The following is a 24,892-nucleotide window of genomic DNA, read 5'->3' on the forward strand; positions in this document are numbered from 1 at the left end:
GAGGCATTTGTTTGTGGTAATATTCCCCATTAAAAAAATGATAATCCAAAATGTCTGAACAAACATGTAATAAAAGAGCAAGCAATTCCTACAGCAGGTCATTCATAAGGGAATATCTAAACCCAAATCGTTGATTTGAACAACACAAACATTGTACAGTTAGGTCCATAAATATTTGGACAGTGACACAATTGTCATAATTTTGCCTCTGTATGGTACCACAATGGATTTGAATGGAAACAATCAATATGTTTAAGTGTTTTTTAGACTTTCATCTTTAAATTGAGGGCAGTTACATGCAAATTTGGTGAACGGTATAGGAATTACACCCATGTGGTCCCCCCAATTTGGACAAACTAACATAATCATGAATTCAATTGTGAGTTTCAATACTTTGTTGTAAATCCTTTGCAGTCAATGACTGCCTGTAGTCTGGAACCCATAGACATCACCAGATGCTGGGTTTCTTCCCTGGTGATGCTCTGCCAGGCCTGCACTGCAGCTGTCTTTAGTTACTGCTTGTTCTTGGGGTGTTTTGCCTTCAGTTTTGCCTTCAGCAAGTGAACATTCCACTTCTTCGCCTTAAAAAAAGTCTTGGGTTGCTTTCGTAGCATGCTTCAGGTCATTGTCCTTGTCCACTGTAAAGCACATTGAAGCATTTGACTGAATCTGAGCAGATAATATAGCCCTAAACACTTCAGAATTCATCCTTTTGCTTTTGTCAGCAGTCACATCATCAATAAATACAAGGGAACTAGTTGGGGGGACCACATAAAAAAAATAGGTGTAAAATCTACACATCGTTCACCCAATTTGGTTGTAACTACCCTCAAATTAAAGATGAAAGTCTAAACTTAAAAAACATATTGATTGTTTCATTTCAAATCCATTGTGGTACCATACAGAGCCAAAATGATGACAATTGTGTCCTTGTCCAAATATTTATGGACCTAACTGTACATCTAGTAAAGATGTCGGACGGTGCATCTATGTAACTGTAGTATACAGATGCAAAATATCAGCATGTTTTACACATTTAGTTTGTTCTCCAAGGACTATCGAACAGCTCCGGATTGAAAGACGTATTAGCCAATACAGTTAACCTGCACTGCTGTGAATTACTCATCTGTGGGACATTGTGAAATGTTAAAATGCATTTAAATACATTTTGGTAACTGGATTTGTCTCCAATAATAGCAGTTACATGATTAAGGCATATGATCAAGGTGACAAGATCAAGGCATACCTTCAAGGTTTACTGCCAAACTTGTCTACTGCCAGCATAATAGACCTTGCCAACAATATTTAGGCAAATAATACTCTGAAAGTGTAAACTTTGCCCAAGCAAGTTATTTTAAGGACCAACTGACAGAAACAATCCAAAAGAAGGCTGTACAAAAATCAGTTATAGGTCGGCTATTTAACAGCCCCCCAGGACCTCAGTCAGCGCCAGCAGCTTCAGTGCAGTGACTCTAGCTGTGGAACTCCAGTGAGGAGAAGACTGCGAGGAGACGCCGCACAGCAACATCAGGCAGCCATGACTATCTCTCCAATTCCAATCCGGCTCTCTCCTTCCTCTCGGCGCACACCTGCACACCATTGCCTCCCTAATCTCTTAACTTCTCTCTCTCCCCGTCTCCCCTAACTCACAGGGCAGGCTGCCAGCTAGACCTCATCTTCTCTAGAGGCTTCAACGCTCTCCGTGACACCCCTGGACATCTCAGACCACCACTTAATCTCCTTTTTCCCTTCTCTCCCCTCCCTCCCCACCCCACCCACTCCCTCTGTCACCGTAATCAGAGTCTTTTCCCACCTCTGACGCGCTCAACCCCTCACAAATCTCTTCCTGTTTGTCTGCTATCTCTGCCTGGATGCACTCTCACCACCTCAAGCTCAACCTCTCCAAATCTGATCTCCTCTTTTTTACCCCTTCTTCCTCACCTTCTGTTAACCTCTCCAACTCAATCCCCTTGGAATCTATGACACTCTCTCCCTCTTCTTCCACTAAGAACCTAGGAGTCACCCTCAATCCTGCTTGTGTAAACTGGTATTTGTAAAATGTATTATGCCTTGAACTGCACTGTATTATTGCACTTTGTATTGCGCTTATATTTTGTAATTCGCCCTGGACAAGGGCTAATAAATAAAAAAAGTTGCTGACTTTGCATAAGTTGCATAACATGATGGGGCACTTGGTATTATGTTGCTGATATCCTTTTTTAATCATGCTTTGTGGAAAAGGAAATGCACATTTCACCAAACACTATTAAAAGTACCTCCAGAAATTGCTTGCAGATGTGCAAACTTCAAAACTCTCCCGATTGCATCAAATGGCAAGGGACTGGTGGATCTGATTCAGTGGTTTGAAAGCCATGAAGTGAGAGTCCATCAAACACTTGATAAAGTTGCAGAAGTAATAAATACAAGCAAGCAATGCACAAAAGGTGCACAGCAAAGATGCCTCAATAAACAAACTATGTGTAAAAACCTTCCATCATGTTTCTGAAAAACTAACAACCAGACAACATTTCAATGTTTTATATAGGTCATTTTTCGTTGTTTGTTTTTGTTGTTTGAGTAACCTACAAAATAAAAGTATTAATTTCAGTTGGGACAAAACTTCATAATATGTAACAGCAATACTTATTGTAGGTGGTACAGTCAACTCAGGCTGAAGTATTGTGACATTATTTTAAATGTACCTTGTTATTACGAGTTTGTGCAGCTCGCTGGCTTTTGACATCCACCATTATTTGGTAAGTTTACACATTATTAATTTTAAAAGTTGTTTATATGATAGAATTGATCTGGAAGAGTAGCAGTATGATACTTATACACTATAACAACACAAAGATGCATTAAACCTTGATTTTTGGAATTATGCATGTTACTATTAGTATTATTATTTTTCTTAGCAGACACCCTTATCCTGTGTGACTTAAAATTGTTACAATTTCCATCTAAATATTTGTAAACACAATTTCCCAGCTGGGTTTTTACTAGAACAATCTAGCAGTGTCCCCCACCTGGGATTGAACCCACAACCCTCTGCTCAGGAGTCCTGAGAGCCCTAATCAAAATGCCACACTGCTGCCCTTTGTTACACTTTCAGTCCACAAGTACCTTTGTACTGTTATTATTATTTTATTTTATTAATTATTCCTGCACAGGGACTTATTTTTTCAGATAAATTAAAACAAGAATGGATGGCAGTATCTAAATAAAATTATTTGTATGGAAAATATTTTTTATATGCCTTCCTATAAACAAGATATTTTACTTTTGTATGTCAAAGATAAATGTGCTTTTATTTTTCTTTATATTTTGAAAATGCAGTTAAATAATTTAATAAATGCATAAGTAGCCTTTGATTCACATTCATATAAAAACATTCAATTCTCAATTAAATAATTGTATGAATCAATGTAATATTTAGAAAAAGTTTTGAGGCTTTTGTGTGAGAAACCTTCTAGCACGCTCTTAAACTTCTTCCAAATAAATTAATACCAATGAAAAATCTAGATTTTCTACCTTTTGCTTTTGCGATTTTCAGTCCCACACAGGCTCCTTCATCTGATTTATGGGACGAGAAACAGTTCTGTTTACCTTTCTTTTCTGAAAAAAAATCAAATAAAAAATAATTACTGGTATATGTTATGTAACTTGCAAAGAAGTAAACCATACATAATAGTATTTTTGTTTGTTTGGTTCCCTAATGGAAATAGTTACATTCAATATGAGATGTAATGAGTATTGCCTGTGATAGTGAACAGATCACTGTGACTTTCCTGCATGTAAACCTCAGACAGAAAGATAAGATAAGTTAAGCTAAGATATAAGTCACAAAGAAAGGTTAATGTTATGTGTGGGCTTGTTCCTCTTTAGCATTATTTTTAAGAAGTGGGACAATTACCATAAATAAACACTCACCTTTACAAATGAATTTTAAAATGTATTAATTGGATTATTTGTCTGTGGTGTACAGAGTATATCTGTCGAATCTGATGACTTTCAATGCATTAGCCATTTATTTTCTCTTCTAAAGTAAGTGGTACAAATCCCCAAATTTCTTGCATCAACTTATGAAGTCATATCAGGAAAGAAGTGCATATTTGGAGTTTTAATACACTCTTTCACGTTAATACAGAGAAACCATTCTTACAGCTAGACCTCACATTGTCTGAATAAATGTGATCTGCAGGCATATTAACACATTATAGCTGCAGGACAGCTTTCAGTTAACGTACACCAAAGCATAATGTGTGAAGAGATCAGATGTGAGCTATTTAACAAGTTGAAACATAATTTGGATTAAATACTTGAGTTCTGGTTATTTGTGAGACCATTTATTTGTTGAAATTCAAGAGTACAGAACCTGCTTGTGCATTCATAATTTCCACAGTATGAAAATCAAAGTAGGTCCCTGGGAGAAGGGAGAGGAAATATTGCAGCACCTTCTTCTGTAATACTGGTTTTTCAGGTGTGTTCTTTCAGTTATTCAGTTACAATTTGAAAGGTGTTACTTTACGTGAAGCATGTTTTACATATTTGTTTTGGAAAGTATGTTTATTTGTAGGTAAGATGCATCCCAATTTTGTGAAGTTAAAGATAAAAATGGTTCATCGTGAAAATATCGTGACACACAGCTGTGCAGATCAATTATTCTGTACATAGACTGCTTTAAATATGTTACCTTACGTGTTTATTTTTATGTTGACTGTATCAGCCTAGAACTTTCATCAGGGCTTAACCTTACTGCTTTGCATTCAGAATCAGATCAGGGGGATTTGAAATTGATGCAAGCCCCTGAAGATGCCCTGTATGAGTTCTCATTTAATTTGGGCAATTCCTGCAACTCTCCATTAAAGGTCTACCCTTTGCACAAGAGAGATTAATGGGCTTTTCATCTTTAGAATCCATCTGTACCGTTCCACCTAAAACAGAACCCAAATCCTCTGCAGTGTGGTTAACAGAATACAGGCCATCGCTAAATGGGGGAGGAGGAAGGGAAATGAGATGATATTTAGGGCACCAGAACGTGCTTTTGTTAGTGAGAACAAAGCCCAAATCCCAGAGTTCTCATTCTGCATTTCAATGCTACTGTGACGGGACGAGAGTATTGCCATTGCTTTTGTGGCAGAGGCTGCTAGGCTATCTTGTACCAACACTGTGCTGCTCAACACCACAGAATAACATCTTAAAATCATCTTTAATTGATCTCCTTGCCCTGCTGCTTTCTCATTGTGCAAGCGAATTCTGTTACGTAAAATTGTATCTTGTATTTATGCAACAGTATTTTTCCCCAATTTATCATAAACCTCTTACCAGACATTGCTTAATACATTGCTCATTGAAAATATAATGCACCAGGAGCTTAACTACACAATACACACAGTAGTGAAGAAATAAATTAATGAGTAAGATAACTAGAGGGTTTAAATGCAGTAGTGCAAAGTCAGAAAGCCTGTTTAAGAAGGAAGTCAGACCTTGGTTTAATGTCTGATATAAAAAGACTCTAATACTAAATAGGTCTACACTACACTGCTCTTGCTTCACTGTTTAAATGCTGTTGACTGTTTTACCACTTTGTTTAGTATTGCACAAAGTAAATTTGTATTCAAAACATTCAACACAAATATTTATTTTCATTTACAAACCTAGAGTTTTTTTTTAGGATTAAGCAGAAGCTGTCAGCTGACTCTACAATCCATTAAATACTCACTCATTGTCTGGGAACGCAAGGATAAAAATAAATTTGATAGAAACGCAGGTTAGAGCAGCAAACCATGTGAACTATAAAAGCAATATCATATGATAGAAACACCAGAGCAACTGTATACTGAAATGCCTAATACTGAAAGTTGACAAGATTTTCATGGTAAAATCATTGAATCATCAAATGCACTAGAATGGTTTTAGGTTGGGGAGTGTAAAATGTATTCCAAAGCTTGTGCCCACAGTATGTTCAATAGTAAGAGAGCAATAGAAAAATAAGAATAAAAAAAATACATCAATCTAATTGTCTGTGATCAATCTACCTACATCAAACTGTAACTAACGCTGAGCTCCAACTTCTATATTGGCTTACTTGGTTACCTCATTCACACACTTCTTAAGCAGTTATTCACTCAAACTGTCCTTTGTTTTTTGTTTTCAAAAGTAGAAGCCATCCTACATATAAGAGGAACTGACTTTTCTTTCATGTGGTTGTACATTGTACATCATTGAGTGTGCTTTATTAATCACTTCAGTGTTAGGTCAAGGGTCATAGCAGTGAAGGTCGATTTAATTAACAATTTAATTGGAAATAAGAAATACAGATAGTATAAAATAAATAAATAAATACATCGAATTTCAGACCGACAAAAACAACAGGTTTCACTTTTGAGAAACCCAAAACATTTGTACATTTAATAACTTTGTCAGTTGAAATTGAAACTGATACACCAGTCTAAAATGTTCTTGGTTGGGAGCTAATTTTACACTATGAGACCTTTTGATGAGCAGATTAAAATATAGCATCATACAACATCAAGTTGCGAAAACAGTTTAAGTAACGAGTTCTCAAATGTGTATCACAGACTTTTGACAGTTTGGTGCAGCAAGGGTATGTCCTTGAAGCCACCGTTTGTCTAACATCACTTGGTTTGCAAAACGCATACCCCCTAGAAATGTACTGTGTTATCCATAGTCTTGTACCACATGGTTGAGAGTTAAGAGTTACCCTAGCAGTTGTGAGCATGTGAAATTACACAAATGCCAAGCTCAACCAACAGACTGGAGCTCCATGCAAGCTGACACGTTGAATGAGTGTGATACAATAGCAGCTTAGGAAGTTAACATTTTTCAGGATGTAAACAATGAAAATAACTAAAGTCACCTTACTTAAATGGTGGCAGTTAATTGTGGGGATGTATGACAATTTTCAAAAGCCAAAGTGCTTGCTATTTAACACAGCAACTTAGGTATGACTCACAACAGCACCAAGACAAAGTGTGGTAATATAAATTCCAGATTCACTTCTCAGCCGAATGTGTAAAGTGCAGAGTTGACTATAGTATGGACATCCAGAAAGAAAAATTAAGAAAAGGAAGCACATCTTGTTCTATTAGTCAAGACCTAACAAGGAAAGTGAAGTAGAACCAATACAAAAATGAAATAACACGGAAGGAAGTGGAGGAATCTAGATGTGCAGTTTGTAAACCCCTTTGAGTGTTCAATGATCGAGATTAAAATCAACATTAAACAATAGTTACCACAAATACACAGGTCAGGTACTCTTCTCTGAATTCTACGATAAGAACTCACATTAGTAGTGCTTTGTCCTCTATGAATCATTTAAATTCACTTAAAATTATCATTTGCTTATAGTTTATATCACAACGACACAGCAAATACTACACCTCTAAGTACCTCTAAGTACAGACAGCTATAGTAACAATATTTACTATACCTTGATATTATTGTTACTGTGTTTATAACAGTATGTGAATTCATATTTACTTTGATACGGCTTTTAAATAGTAGCATATAGCTCAGTAGCTCGATTTTCCATAAAAATATGGTGGTGTGTTTTTAAGACGAGACAAAATTGTTCATTGCTTCGCAGGTGTGTGAGTATTTTCTACTCGATTATTTCCAACTTGAAATTAAGATATCATGTCTGGCTGCTTTTCAAAAAAGCTTTTATGGAAACATACCCATTGTACTTCTAAAAAGGAACAAGATAACAATGGTCCTTTTTATTTTATTTTTTTGGAGTAAATGCAGAACCTGAGATGTTTTTGAGATATATTTTTTAACATGCACCAACACAGCTAGCTTCCCACTGATGCGAAGGGTCTAATTTAATCAACATTTTTAATCCACACCTGCTTTGCTGTTTATAACAAAGAACATACAATGCAGCTGTGCAGTGATTCATGAGAACTTCAGTGTGTCAGTAGTCTCAATTAATCCTTGGAGTAGTTTGCACACTTCTTTTTATTTATTTGGAAACAGTGGGAGTCTTTTTAAAAAGGTACATTTAGTCTGAGTAACTACATTATGATTACAATGTTTTACAACATCAAAGAAAACATACAAAAGAGAACCAACCTTTGTTATCTGACAAGACTGTGATTCTTTTAAAGTCTCTACAATATAAACATATTTCTGATATTAAAAAATACATACATCTCCAAGAAGTACATCTCCACTTAAAAAAAAAAAAAAAAAAAACACAACATCACTGTAGCTTCAGAGCTTGTCATTAGGTAAATTAGCACCACAAAATGATTTAAACTTTAAGCAATACGTTTTCACTAGCCATTGTGACTGAATGTTACCACAGTTACAATCTGAAAACAAAAGCCATTGCAATATTAAAAAATAAAATAAATGAAAAGCACTTACTGTGGTAAAACATTTTAAATACTCTTCTTAGATTCCCACACTAAACCTTATTTCAGAGATTTGATAGAGGAGGTCCTGTCGAGTAATATGGACACCTATACAAATACAGACCTTTCATTCTGCTGGTGCTTAAAGCACTTTGACAAACAGGAAGAAGCCTCTGTGACCTCTTTGTCACTGAAAGACGTTCACACGCAAAGTGAAGTATTATGCAGCTCTTGCACAAGAAGAATCTATGTTTACCTGTCCAAGAAGGTCTGTCTGCCTTTTGGTGCCTCGAATATACACATCTGTCCATTGCATTTGATTATCGTACATTTATAAATGGAGGAGAGATTAACTTGCAATGCATGTCTTTGTGTGCAGCAACTCTATTTAGACAACAACTTCTATGAAATACCAGTTCCTCTGCTCTGGGGTGTACTAAAAGTGATATTAGTTTAAATAATGTAAAATGGCAACTAGTTAATGTTTAACTGTTCTAGCAAGCTGTGGTCATGTTTACAATGGTATCTAAGTTATCAGTTGAGGGAGAAGCTTTTAGATTAACATCTTGGCTTACCAGTAAATCACAGTTTATTTGCATTTATAATATCATATACCTATGATTAAAAAAGACATTAATCAATGAAAAATTTTAATCTTTCTAATAATTTAGGTGATGCACAGTAGGCATAGGTACACACGACAAACAGTGCATCTAAAGATATGAATGTATATTCATTTTTTGTCTGATATGATCAACAGGTCACTTTATCTTGCTTATACTGTTTGCTCTAAGTAACCCCATATATATATATATATATATATATATATATATATATATATATATATATATATATATACACACACACACACACATATATGTATATGTATATATATGTATATGTATATATATATATATATATATATATATATATATATATATATATATATATATATATATATCCATACATATATCCTTCCATCTAAACATGGGAAGAAGAAAAAAAAAATCAGGAAAAACCTTTTAACTTGAGGAAAAAACACAAAAATGTGGTGGTGCTTTGTCAAGAGTATATATGTAGATGTATACACGTTTTCTACAACATTTTCATGTATTTGTTTCAGAATCTCAGAATTTCTCTTTGCCTTGTATTGTTTAGAAATGCAACAAAAGTACCAAAGTTAAGGTTAATCAGAATCTGCTAAATACTAGATAATTCTGATAGGTTTGCCTGACAAGTGCTGTATTGAAGAGTTTTACTATAGCTCAAGAAGTCAGGAAGAATATAGAAAAGTGCAAAACAGGATTTTAAGGCCTTCAGTGCAAATTTGCAAACATAAATGGAAAAATCCAAGCATAAAAAACAGCACATTGTAAACCAACATTCACTTATAGTCAGTACTTGAATTGTAAAAAAATAACAAGGGGAATTGTAAAAATACTCACCACTGCAAATCCCCAATATTGGGGATATAACAGTCAATTTTAGTTTGATGCTTGTTTTTGTTGCTTTTGAATCAAAATACTAAATTTATCTTTACACTCTTAAGCAGACACATATTCAAAGGGGAGTATAGATTGTATCAAACATAAAAACAAATTTAATTGAAACAAGGCACTAAAGAAACAAATGCCATAACAATAACTTCAAAATGTTGCCATAACTGTGCTGGACAGACTTACTTAGTGCTTAGTACAACACAGGTATTGATACATTTTAGAAGAAGTATCCTGGTGTGGAACCCTTGACGTACTACTTTCTAAAATAATCATGGAAACGTAACTGGACAAAATGTGTTATCTAATTATTTTCACTGAAGGGTCAACAGGGATCTGCTCATTTATTATTTATAATTTTTATATATATAAATATATATATATATATATATAAACTCAAATACTACTAATGTGCTGTTATATTTGTTTTTAAAGTAACTGCAGCTAATGGGAACTAAATAAAAACTTTGACCCACCTGTTTAAATGACAAACCTGTACGTAATAGTGGATCCGCAATGAAGTGTAAAAGCAACTGCAATTAAAATCATGCCACATTGTGCAGGTGACTTAAACTTTTGATTTAAATATCCCACAAGAGATTTTCATTTTGTTTTAATGGCGACTTACAAAACTACTAGTAGTAAGAAAACAAAACTGACCACAAAAATAATGGGAAATGTGTGATCACTTAATTTCTTAAATTAATTGTTTGATGAAGAATCTCATTCTATGACTTAACAGAAACGAAAATGCTGATCAATTAGATTTCTCACATTTCACATTTCAGTAAATACACCTACAAATTGATTTTTTCTTCCTACCTTTCTTTTTCCAACATAGAAGAAACACAAAAAAGGTTTTCAGAGATACTGAGCTTTCCTTTACATTTCAATTATGGAGCCATGCCAAAATTAAAAAAAAACAACAAGGACTGGCTCGCTTTTACCAGGTGAGGCATCTAGGAAATGACTGCACTGCAATGCACCAGTTTATATTAATTTTGTTGTTTTCTTGATCTGTATTTACATCACATAACAATGATTGGGATTTTGCTCTTGTTAACAAAGGGCATGGCTTTCCCCCTTGTTCCTCCTCAGCTGGAGCATTGTGCAACAAAGGGGAACGATTTTAAATTTTCTGTTAATGCCATTCCCCTTCAATTTTGAAAGCTGGGACACTGCACTGCACATGTGGTCACATTTCTTGTTAATTCTTTCCATTGAAGATGTAGTTGTAACAGTCAGTTACTTTTGCATTTTGTTGTTAATACAGACACAACACATAATACTTATTTTGTCTTATTATATCTATTCCATGACAGGTAAACATTAATTCTATTAGTTTGTTGCTGTTTGTAATTAAATCATTCCATTTAAATTATAGGGTAAAAAAGGTGGTCAATGAGCATTTCTGGCAAAGAGTGATTCCAGGAATGGGGCTCTAGGAAAACAACCTCCTACAACAGGATTTGTCCTCAAACTCGACAGCTGTGCAACCTTTCGGTCAAGTCTGAAAAGGCACGCGAGGGTTTAAAGCAAGCCTAAGCTACAAAAACCTGCATCCTTGTCTGTGTGTGTGTGTGTGAGAGAGAGAGAGAGAGAGAGAGAGAGAGAGAGAGAGAGAGAGAGAGAGAAAAAAAACAAGTGTGGCTCCTTACAGTAAGGCAATGATTTAACACGTTCGACTTCCTCTTATACCACAGGATCCTGCCAGGTCAAGATTACAATACATGTATTGTTTTAGACGTTATGAAAGGAGAGGCAGTGTGACAGCTTCCTCTTTTTCATTCCTTTAACCAGGGCTCGCAAAATTTCAAAATCTCTGGTAGCCGTTCGGGCAGGCACTCTTCAGATTGTGGTAGCCCGAAATTAATTTTACTAGCCTAAATAAAACAAGTTGTTGTTTTTTTTAATGGAGAAAATTGGTTAGGAGTCCAAACATCAATCAAAAACTTTCAAAACACAAATATCAACAATCAGATTGAAAATAATCAAATTAGAATCATCAATACAAATGTGCATCTGGTTCTAACTGAACTGAAATGTCTATTAATCTATCATGTAAGTGTCTGCTTGGTGCTGAGTGATTTACCTTTTGAAAACATGACGTAAAGGGAATGAATGAGATTTATTTTTATTTCTACTGAACCGTTTATCTAGCACCAACACGCTCATTTTGGTGAAACCCTCTACTTTCCTGCTGTGGTACCATGGGGTCTCTGTGACCCCACCCCAATGTCAATGCCACTTTCTTCATGGTACCAGTGCAGGGTTAAATGAAGTGGCAGCGTATGGGTCCAATCACAATGGTTCACGGACACTTTTGCCTTAAAGAAGTGAGCGACCAAAATGTTTCCGCCTGGCGGAACAAATGGGTCCTGCAGCGCAACGCCAGACACATGAGTGTCAGCACGGCGTGTTTAAGTTACCGGTAGAAGGGGCATAAAAACAAGGGAGAACAAGATAATGTTTGACATGGGGTCTTAACTAGAAGTATTTTTACATACATTGGGGATATTGATGTTTGGTCATGTACAATTGATTTAATAGTGAGTTATAATCGTAAGAGACAGTGATATTAAGGCTGCACTCGGTTTTGGTCTCCCGTTGAGATCGTTGCGACATAAACCCGAGCGCACAGCTCTGCTGTTTTATCCATTAAGCACAAATAAAAGCCTGACAACGCTAAATGTGTTAATTTTCTGATGGAATAATTCACATATTAAAGTGTGGCAATAAATTCAATATAATAATAATACCAGAGTTTTGTGAGGCAAGTAAGTGGTGCTCTAATTATGTTATGCTGTTTATATAGCAGAATATATGGTAGTGTGTGTGTCGCACATGGATTCAGACATTCTGACACGTATTGTGACGCATTCACTGAAAGTGGGGCTTCGTCTTTTATTCACGTATTTCTCTTAAAACAAGAGCTCCAGCGCGGAGATTCAGGACTAATTGCACTGTGCGTTCCTGGGCCCCCAATATGCGGCCCGCTATGGGGCGCCGTTTGCGTCATACATAATTTCGTACACGAAAGCTCTTTTGTGCATGAAATACACATTTCATCCCACTAAATGTACAATATCTGTAATTCATTTCGTGGACCGAATGATGAAAGAGGATTTTAATTTCGTCCACGAACGGTTTGAAGCTCAACTTCACTGCAGACAAACCTGATGATCAAAAACTCCCGCGATCGTATTGTTCCTTAAAATAACAAGTCAAGAGAGAATAACGTGAATCAAGGGAGGGATTTGATTACACTATTTCAGAGAGCCCGTCGTCAGGCCGGTGATGCATTTTGGTAGAGCGACTGGAAAACACTATAGCCCTGGGATGTCGGGCTAGCGATTTTGCGAGTACTGCTTTAACGTCACATAACTTAATAACATATGGGTCAGTTGATTATCCCTGAAAGATGCATCAAATCAAAGTTATGTACTGGGTCTAGAGATCATGGTGCCGGACAAAACAATGTGATTATGCTCAATCTTGATGGTGGCTTTAAACATTTTGAAACCTTTGTGGTTTGTGGAATGCACTCAAAGCATTAATCCATTCTTGGGACAAGGGTTGATACAAAAAACACACCCTGGATCCAGCTCAGATTTTAGCCAAGTCCTAGTATTCTGGAACCAATGAAAGCTGTAAGGTTTCAACACAGCTTCTATATATGCTACTCTTTACTGATCCTCAATAGCCACTGATCTCTTTGACCAGCTTCAAGCTCCACCTCCGAGTTGTCCTCACCAAAATGACCACAACCCCTGACCACAGAGACCAAGTTTAAAATGTCAGAATATTGAAAGCATACTGGTGCCTATAGCACCCTCCGTAGGTTGAAAGGCCAAACTTCATTTACCTGTATACCCTTCACCCTATTACATAATCTGTGCTCAGTGTTCTCTAGCACCAAGAATAATAGCTGATACTGACACAATACTAAAGAAACAGTTTGACCATCAATCTGCACTACAAAAAACTGCAACAGCAATACAAAATAAAAATGCTACAAATAAAAAAGAAAAGGAAAAGATCTGATATGACAGAAGCCTGTTAATGTATATTCATTAACAGTATATTTATTCAGGGTGACGTGTAGGTCACACAAGCATTGCTAAAGTGAAGTAACTCAAATCTAATACTAAGAGGACAACAGATGTTTGTTATGATCAAAAACAATTGATTTTCAACAATAGAAACAGAACTGACGTGACTGGATTCTATAAGTGTTTGACAATATCCAGTTTTAAGAGCAATTTTACAGGCCCAATATATAATAAGAGATACAGCACCAAACACAAAACCAACATGCAGCAGAAGAATGCTATGTATCTGAAAGGAATTATTGAAGAAATCCATCAATGAGGCCCTTTTATGTGAGCAGCAGACCCAACAATTGAAAGAATGTGGCAAGTTACAGCTCAGAGTAAGACCCTGTAAGTTGGGCCCTTATTGAACATTGCATGTGCTTTATTAGCATGAGGTTAACGAATTATGAAGTGTTCACAAAGAGCACAAACGGTCCACTGTGATCTCCCTCTCTCTCCCTCTTTCAAAACTAGCAGGAGTTTTGCCAGGAAACTGCTTATCCTTAACCAAATTATCTTTCGTTCCTACCTGAATAAAGATCAATTTGTGTGACCATGTCAATATCGAGGTAAGTGATGTAGTCTCTAGCAATAAGCTTAGGTACTAAAGGTGTTAGAACCACTTTTCATAAGTTTTGCTTTATATTGTGGGCTCTAGGTTCCCATTTCAGAGAATGTAGGTACTTCTGCAACTCACTCAATTTCTCTTCTGCTATAAAGCCATCAGGAATTGGTCCTGGGACATGCCATGACTGCTATAGCACTGACCAAGTATTGTACTTCCAAGGAACCTCTCTAACTAGGAATTAATTTTGCTATAATGCACAGAGTGTATTTGTGATTTTACAATGACCTATTTTAACATGCTCTTATACACTAGAATGTGTAATGTGTGATCAGGTATTATTGGTATAATTTGTCTATTAATTCCACTGACATTTTCATGTATCTATGTTTATTAGGTAGGTAAATCACTTGGGGATATTTAAAGACACATACAACATAAATTATTAGTAATATTACTTTTTTCTGTGACATTGGGTATTAATAACCCTGTACTTACTAGGAGTTAGAGCAAGATACAGCACAAACAGGACTTTGTTTTAAGTTTAAAGTTTAAGTTTTAAGTTCACACCCCAATGCTGAAATGTATTATCATACTACAGTTTCTGAGAGCTCTCCCTTTAGCTTCTGAAATGTCTCTAGATCTAATCATACAGTAAATACTTGTAAAGGGAAGTAAGTGGAACTGCAGTTCACTTCAAAGTCAAACTACACACACCTCCAGCAAATATACTGCTTGACTTAAATTGAAAAGACAGAAACTGCAAAAACTTCTGGTACAAAAGCAGTGCATCATAAATATTTTATATATAGGTAATATGTTTAATTTATTTTTGGTGTTGTTTGGTGGTAAAAACGCTCTTCCTTAAGAGTGGTACAGAATTGAGTTGTACTTCTATGAAGTAGTGAAAACTCCTGAACAGATGAGACACAGATGAGAAGTATTTTATTCCCCATTGTAAATAAAAAACCCTCTTCACAAAGGTCCTCTCTAGATCACATACAACCACATGCTGTGTTATAGAACTCTATCAAATAAAGGTGTCCAAATAAATATGGTATGAAACAATGAAGAAAAGAAAGATAAAAAAGCCATACTGTAGGCACCCTGAGCATCTGAGTGCATCCCCTCAGTACTGATGAGGTGCTTTAACTAAATCACTGGCTCATATAATAGGCCGGAGGAAGTTATTCAAGCACTCAAAGACACTGCATTGTAAAAATGTATGAAATGAAATTTCATGTAAATGGAGCATGGGGGTTATGTGGAAGCTGACCTTTTCTACTGCTGTGCACAGACAGAAAACAGGACATGAAAGACAGTGCTCAACAACAAAGGATTTGCTCTGGACTGAGCCTGTGCTGTTAATACAAGACTGAATAAGCCACAGTATAATATTGCAAACTTGTTCCCGAAGCACCAAGAATTCTGCATAATGGAGATTGTTTGGAGTAAATAGAACAAAAATCAAGCCTTCTTGGAACAGAAGTAAACAACAAAAAATCCTGTATATTTTTACTAAATGATACATTTTGGATTGACATTCTTTCTGTTTTTAAATAAGCTGAAATGTGCAAGGTGTTGCACAATTAACCAACATCATATGAGCATTTTAATACTTCTCTCCCTGCTCCCGGTGCAGTGGCCTCATAGACAAAAAGAGGCCAGCTTGAGGAGGGAGCACATTTATTGTAAGGAAGAAAACACCATTACTTGATTTTCCACAGCGCCCTTCATGTTTTATGTTTCAAAGAGATGCTAATATACAGCGGAAGGCTGAAATACTCCTTTGAACATCACCAGCATTTGCTTCATAAGCGCTAACTCCCCAAAGCCCCGTTTGCAGACTGTCAGCATTAGACACTGCAGCACTCTCCTCAAACAAAGCAAACCTCCTCTGCTGTATCCTTGCAAATCCAGTATATTGAAGCAAAAGACATCAACTTATTAAAATGTCTTTCATGTGTTCATTTGATCAGATTTAATCCCTTATTAATATGATCAAACAAACACTACCTGAGAAAGATAATTGCTACTCTCAAAGCAACAGACCCTCTTTTTTTAATCTCATCAGTTTCAGCTGACATACAATTGGGAGGATGTGGTCTAAGTGGAAAAGCTCTTCATATTACATATAAATACACAGAGACACACTTGCAGAACACCAAAATAAAGGCAGCACTGACCTCAGACAAGCCCCAGCAAGACACACTGCTTTTTTGCTAAATGCTTGATGTTGCTCCCTCAGCCAAAAGCTCCCAGGCCTTCCATTAGCCCAATCCCAGTGCGAACAACTCAGCCCAGCATGCGCTGCTCCCTCTTGCTTGCAGCAGCCCTCGGCACTGTGAGGGTAATCACATTCCTACAGAGCAGGAGCATATGGCAGCCTCTGCACAAACCACGTCCACTCCAGCCATTGGCAAACTCTCAGGCGGCCTCTGCTGCTGCTTGAGCTGCTGCCTAGGACTCACACACACACACACACACACACACACACACACACACGCACACACACAATTGCTGCTATTGTGCTCGCTGTCAGCAACGCAAGTGTCTGCAGTGAAGAAACTCACGGAGCCTCCTGCTGCCACTGGGCATGCCTGGCAGGTGCTGACCCCATTAAAGGAAGTGGCGCTGAGCGTCACAGAGCACCGCAGAAAAGATGTTGTCTGTTAAGGGGAGGAAGGGAGGGAGAGTGCCTTGATGCATGTGATGAGGCTGCGCGACCCAAACAAAAAAAAAACTTAACTCACAAGTCTCTTTTGAATGTTAATGAAGCTGTTATCTGTGCCTAAGGGGACTGGATGTGCATTAGTTGGACATGAAAAGGCAACAGGGCTGGCACTGCAGTTTACCTAATTAAGTTTACCCCCTTTATGTCTTTAAAGGTCAGCTCAGGTCACCCTTTATTGCTAAAACCCATATTGGGCAGAAAATAAAAAATGATCTGCTAACCTAATAAGATGATTAGGTTAGCATGTCTTAACGCCGTCGTAGAAACAGAGGTAGTACAAATAGTGATGACAGAAGGTATACATTTAAAAGTATTTTGAAGCAAGTCTGATTTGATCTATTTATGGATTTATCTATAATATGTTCAAAGGTAGTAAATAATGAGGTGATACTGTACATTTCATATACTATGTGTATAACACACAAACACACATCATTATTTGATTAACCTGCATTTCAAAGATACAAAACATTCCTCCATCCTTCCATTCTCAATTAAAAAAAAATGAAATGTGAATAAAAAAAAGTGAATAAGAAAACATTAATTCCAATACTACATTCTCATTTCAGCTGTGCCTTTACACGTTCACCATTACTACCGCAAAAATCATAATCTTCATCACAAATTGTGTGCAGGAGAAAAATTGTGTAAATCATCCTGTCCAAGAACATAATTTTGTAACATACTTGCTCAGACTTTTACTGGGTGGAAGAAAGAGGACATTCATAATCTGAGGAAGGAACGGTAGGGCAAGGCTTCCCTGAAATGATGGGAGACACCCAATTAAATTACCCCTCCTATGAACCTCCTGAAGTCATCATTGACAGATCATGTGATCTGGAGGTTCTTTAACTGTATGTGACATAATAATACTCTATTTGTAACTATAAATTGCAACAATAGTAAAATAAACTGGATATATTTCAACCTTCACAACTATGTAATCGAGCAATGTGAATAAAATACAAAATATGTTTATAGACAGATTCAATGTTTAACTGGGACCTGGCACATGTCACAATTCCAAGCATTCAATGTGGTGCAGCTTGACTTTGGGGATGGTGAGGTTCTGGGAAACTGGGTTCGGGGAGCACAAATATGACATTGAAAATGACCTGGATATGCCTAATTACTCTCTTTAAACGTGTCTCTTATATTTTGTTTATTATTATTATTATTATTATTATTATTATTATTATTATCATCATCATCTGAAACAAAAACTAGATCATTATATGCATACAAGAGTTTATGCTAAAGAAAAATTCCGTACTAACAAAAATACAGCGTTATTTTTAGATGCTTTATTCTTTATAAATATAACAACAATCTAGTTCAGATTTGTAGTTTACCATTCGTAGGTAAATATTTAGTCTGTGTAGTCTCTCACAGATACTTCTTGTGGCTTCTATCCTATGTTTTAACCTGAATAAAAATGTATCAATTGAAAAATTGCCCATTTCAGAAGGTCACACCAGCAAAGAGTCTCCTCCCAGTTCACAGCTCGAGATATTTTAGATTTAATATAGCCAGAAGAGGTGCTGTGATATTCAGACCTGCGAGTGCCTGGCAGATTCATGAGTTGGTTGCATGTTAACATTTTTTATTTAATCGGAGCTTAATAATCTCTATCAGCAGGAATGACAGAAATGACCCTGGTGCAGTATATTTTAAAGACTCTGGAAAATCTCCAATGATATTATACTTTTCCTGGCTCAAGTTAAACTGATTGCTGCAGGAAAAAGGGACTAAAACAAATAATGAAACCACTTCTGCTTATCCTTACTAATTCTATAATCTATCATTGACAATGTATGTCATATGAGAGAGAACACCCCTATAGAAAGAGTCCACCTTTTATGGAATGACAGCAGAGATCTGCTCCAATTTACGCCAGAAAAAATAAACAGGTATTTCTTTTTCTTATTTTGTTTAAGTGTATTAGTTTAAATAAATAAATACATGTATTTTATATATAGCTTATCTATATCTACACACACAAAAAATATATATATGTAGTTCAAGAAACAAGAGAACCTATGAAGAAAAGAGGAAAACTGAAATGCAATTATCAGAAGAGAAGAATTTGACAAAATCCTATATAGTAGTGATGAAGAACAAGAGGTCTCAATGAATACAAGATGTGATTCTAGAAGAAGTAGGCTATGCCATAAAGAAGATGAAAAATTGAAAAATGGAATCACAGTGGAGATCCTAAAAGAAGCTGGAGAAGATTCTGGCAAATTTTTACAACATGTATTCTCAGAATTAAACAACTACCAGATAAATGCAGAAGTAGATATAAAATGATGAATGATATACATGTTGTACAAGAAGTATTGTAAAGATACAGAGAATATGAGCTTCTTCTGTGCCTGGGCTTTGTTGAGCATGAGAAAGCATTTGATTCAATATATACAATCTCAGTCAACAGAGCTCTAAAAAATCAAAACAGTGAGGAAACCTTTGTAATATACCTACAACATGCTACATCAACAATCCGACTCCACCAAGACATTGACAGGATCAAGATCTGCAAAGGAGTATGTCAAGGAGACAAATCTCTCCAAAACTCTTCATTGCATCTCTTGAAGAAGTGTTAAACAAGAAATTAAACAAGCAATATTTTAACAACTTACAATTTGCCGTTGACATATTTCCAAAGACACCTGAAGACATGCAGTTTAAAATTCAAGAACTCTCAAATCCAAGCAAGAAATCTCGACTTAAAAGGACTTGGAGTAAAACTCAAATCATGTTCAACAGCTTTGTGAAATCTAAGAGAATGTAAGCAGATACTTGTTTTTTTAAAGTAGGTACTTGAGGAATTCAAAAAGTTATGTCTACCGAAGAAGATATTATGGAAGAAATCTAAAGTAAAAACGGGATGCATTCAAAGCAATCAGACAGCTTTATCTTGGAAAGTCATGCTTGCTTATTGTGCAAATGACTACAACGTTTCAGCTTAAATGGGAATATCATTACTGAGCACAGTGGAATGACACTGTAGGGGAATAGAGTCCACAAAGGCAGTAAGAAAAAAACAAATTAGAAAAATCCTCTTGCTGCTTCTATGAAAAATTAATAACACTATAACATAATCTATAGTAAGAGGACAATATCCTTTCAGTTCAGTTTTCAGTTCTTTACAACATGATGAGCTTGTCTTTTACTTTCAGTTCCTTGCGAGACTTTGGTATTGGCAGGTTTCTGGACAATTTGACATTTAGCAGCAGTTTCCTCAGATTGCAGCTTCAGTATGAAACGCACACTAACTACTCTGTTGCATACACCTCTAAGGTATGACTCTGATCTGCTTTTCATTTTGGATAATTTAATATGTCAGATAATAGTTCCTCACCCCCCACCCCCAGATTGCAGCCGGAGGAAAGGCAGAGATCCTCTTAGACCTCCTGTTGTTAATGGTCACAGCTGGACAAGCCTGCTGGCTTCCTGAATGAAGGCTGATGACAAGAGAAGGCCTCAGAGAATAGCCTGTGGCCACACAGAGCAGTTGCCTGGGCTACAGTGCTCTTTAAAGAAAGACATCATTAACATCAGACTACTTATTAAAGTAATTATAACCAGGAATCTGTGGCTCCACTGCTTTAAAATCCTGCTAATTTACATTAATTAAATGTAATATGGGCTGGTAAACACTTGTACACCATATAATACACCCAGTTATTAAGTATATTGATACATTGTTCAGGAACCTATACAATGCAGACGGATACACTTTACTCTGAACAAATCCATCCTTAAACAGTTTGACTTTAATATTTGTTGACCTTCAAATAGCAATGATACAACTTCAGGCACAATGTTTCCTAATTTATATAATTATATAATTTTTCCGCCAAGATTGAAATTCCTTGGTAACAGACAGATCTCCTCTCTGAATCTTCCCTGTTTTTCAATAAGAGTCACTGCATCATTGTATCTTCATCTACATTTTTATCAAGTCCTCGATGCTGTATTCTTTAGTACGTCAGCCTTTGAGAAGAGCCCTTGGACATCAGTATTCATCAAATCAAATACATTACATCTGTATTGTAGTCAGGAGCCCCATTTTGAACAGTTTACCTCAGATAATACATATGAGAATATTCCCTAATTCGTACATCAAAGTACATGGTAAATATATATGCCTAAACAGGCCTGGTAACACTGTATGTTTTCCTTTGCAGACAACAATGGAACAAATCATGCTAACATCTTATGTCATTCTAAATTAACTGATGAGTCTTATTCAAATGAATCAAATACACATAACACCATCTTGAAATACAGAATACACTGGATTGTAAAAAGGATAATAAAAACAAACCTAATTAGTAAGAGATTGCTAAAGACATATATAATCTTAATAAGCTGAGCACATCATATGCAACATACATGCAATCAAGATGGAAAAAACAGTTACCAGAGATTTGTACTGTTACTAAATTCAAACAGTGCTTTATATGTGGTGTCAAATCAGCCAATAATTACTTGTTTCCATGCTGTAATATGTTGCAAGAGTATTTTCTACACTTCACTAATCAGAAAGTATATAATCTCTTTAAGCTCTGTTAACCAAAAATAAATATTTAAAAGGGTGGGGGTGGAGGGGTGTTATGTTAAACAAACAGTTTACCAGGCCACAGCTACTTTATGAAATCTTAATGTCATTAGTCATATGACAGCACTTCAATTTGAACATAATAAAACACTAATTTTTACTCCAAATTCTATCCAATCTGTCCCCCCCCCCCCCCCGTGAAAACTTTTAGGGAAAACACTGTTTTTATAATAATTAAAGATACATATTATATATATATATATATATATTTTTTTTTTTATTATTATTATTTATTTATTTATTTATTTTTTTCTTATTGGGGGGGGGGGGGGATATATATTGTTTAGGTAGCCTATACCTAAAAACACCCCTGAGTTATTTTATTTTAAAATGATTTTATGTTTCTCAAGTTGTGTTTTCAATCCTTGTATTAGAATCATTTTAATGAGTTGTAGTATCCAAAGATAAACCGGCACTAAGGTGACATTGAAGTGGAAATGATTGGTTTCACATCGATGTTCACTTCCAAAAATGTGTAAACATACCCAACTTCCCTTCTCTGCACATGGATATTTAATTAAACCAGTTCTAATACGATCAGTCTGGTCTGATCATATATCATTCTCCAGCCTGCAATGCAGAGAGAAAATATACGTTACATACCAAGTTGATTTCAAAACCTTAGGGAGTCCTTGTCTAATAACTTCTGCTGTGACTAAGTGTTAAAATTTGCAACAAGCACAGTGGTGTGAAGCAAATACAAGGACATGTGATCTTCAATGTAATTGGCATTGGTACTGGAAACTCTTGCTTTGAATTAAAATGTATATTATTTATAAGAGCCCCTTCTTGTCCACCCCCCCACCCTGCCCCACAAAAGCAGGTAAATTTATGCCAAAAAAATCTAAGATCAAAACATGTAATCTTTTGTGATTTGTACTAAAATATAGGTACAGTAAGACATTCACATGTTTTCATGAAAACACACCTACATTTAATCCTGAACAAAGGATTAAACAGGTTTACTCCTAGAAAACAGTACAATTTTGCTGCAGAGATTTTGTCATGCCTGCAATTGTTTATAATCCTGAAGGAAAAAGAAATGCTACAATAAAACACAAATAAATATTTTTTATTTAAAACAAATAATTTTAAATAAACCATCTGAATATAAACCACCCATTTTGGTTTCAGATTTACTTTCGAATTTGCTTTTTAATCTTTAATACATCTAAGAAAAAGAGAACTGTTCAGAGTAGGAGGGCTAAATATTAGTATTATGTATGCTTTTAGTTTCACCAAATCATCAAAAACAATCTTACATAAGTAACTGCGGCAATAAAAGTACTTGCTGCGCCCATTTAAGAGGCTTTTTTTATAAACTATCCTGTTCTTGTCAGCATGACTGATTGTCACTGAGCGCTTAAAATGTTTCCATTTGCACCACAAAGCTTTCATGTAATCACTTTTATTCTATTTTTCTTTTTTAATTAGAACTACATTACAAACTATCAGTGTAATTTGCCAAGTTCTGCATAAAAAAGGGGTGCAAAAATAAATCCTGCCTTCACACAATATTATGTGGTCATATAAGGCCTACAAATATCCCTGAACACACAAGTAAAAGCAAAACTCGTAAAAGTTTTTAGGAGGAATACAGTGAGCAGAGTCAAGCTGTGCTAAGTAAAAACAGGAAATTTCAGCTAATAAAAAAAACAAAACACGACAATAATGAGGAATTAACCCAGGAAATGCTGTAAAATCCAAACTGGGCAATTTGTAGTCATTTTACGGATATGGTGTATTTTCGAGGGGGTGGAAATGATTTCACATGTTTAGTATTTATATTTTTTGGCATTAAATATTTATACAACACTACATTAGAATATTATAGTACAGGTTGTCTAGTTTCATTTGTTAGGTGTCACATACCTGTACTCCTTATAATATCCATATTAAACACTTTTGTGTCCAAGAAGTTCCAACTACCTGAAAAGGGGTCTGAGCTCAAAGAGTTAATATATGCATATAATTAAGTTTGGACTAGCATGAAGACCCCTGAAGACCCTGTGGCGGCTGAAAGTTGTTCCTGATCAAATGGCAGTGTAAACACAAACACCACTGATCCTGAACAAATGTACCAATGCATTTGATCCAGATCAGAAATTGCAGTGTAAAAGTGCCTAGTGTCCCTGTATTGGTTTTAAAAAACATTTTCCAGCAGCAACCTTAGTTTTCCCAGGTCTCCCATCCAAGTACTGGGCATGGCCAGACCTGCTTAGCGTCAGTGGAATGCCAGTATTGAGCTGCAGGATGGTATGGTTATACTAGTTATGTTCTAAGTCGAGCATGCTAGATAAAGGGGGGAAGGGTAAATGTATAACCAAACTGTTGCAAGGGAAGAGGGCAGCAGACAGTTAAGGAAACCTTCCCTGCTAAGGGAACACAACCAGAACATGTTTTTACACACGTTTACATCAGGGTAGGTATCCTTAGGGGCACACCCAGAACTCCCCCAGGCAGAAGGACAACAGTAACACTCTACTGGGATACAATACAAATAATATTGACCAGGGCAGTGTATAGCTCATGCATGCTACAGTCAGACACTCTTAGAAGAGGACACCAGCGGGATAGACAAGGCAACATAGACACATGAACAGACCCAGGAGTAGAACACAATCAGCTCTACTGGGCACTATTCACAAAAAACTGCTCAACTGGAAGGTCATAGCTGGTAGGAAGGAAGTGGTTCATGCAAAGCAACATCCGAGACCAAGGCCAACAAGGATGCGCAGACAGTTGGGTTTAAACAATGGTCAGGAGCCTGTGCCACATGGCTACTGAGGCTCAACTGAAGCCAGTACCGGATTCCCAATAGAGAAAGACGGCCCGGTCACATCTAGCCTACAGAACCAGATAAACATGTGCGGTGAAGCCCAGCTCGCTACTGCACAGATATCATTCAAAGGGGCACTTTGGAAGAGGGCACAAGAGGGCCTCAAGTCAAGTGCGCTATCAGGTGTTCAGATACTGTGATGCAAGGTGACTCGCAGGC

General features: G+C 36.2%; 1 protein-coding gene across 3 annotated transcripts in view; it reads right to left on the reverse strand.

Annotated features, from left to right (window-relative positions):
• The window catches only part of fgd4a (FYVE, RhoGEF and PH domain containing 4a), a 103,632-nt gene that overhangs the window by 51,468 nt on the left and 27,272 nt on the right, over window positions 1-24,892 (reverse strand). Inside the window, exons 1-2 of one of the 3 annotated variants that reach the window (XM_066724590.1) lie at window positions 8,638-8,738; window positions 3,532-3,615 (exon numbers count right to left, since the gene is read on the reverse strand). In XM_066724590.1, coding sequence (XP_066580687.1) covers window positions 3,532-3,615; window positions 8,638-8,692 — 139 coding nt within the window. In that variant the 5' untranslated portion in view covers window positions 8,693-8,738. Of the gene's footprint in view, window positions 1-3,531; window positions 3,616-8,394; window positions 8,532-8,637; window positions 8,739-24,892 lie in introns of those variants that run through there. The other 2 variants (XM_066724591.1, XM_066724589.1) reach the window with 2 other exon arrangements.

This window comes from Amia ocellicauda, chromosome 15, assembly GCF_036373705.1.
Source record: "Amia ocellicauda isolate fAmiCal2 chromosome 15, fAmiCal2.hap1, whole genome shotgun sequence".
Lineage (NCBI taxonomy): Eukaryota > Metazoa > Chordata > Actinopteri > Amiiformes > Amiidae > Amia > Amia ocellicauda.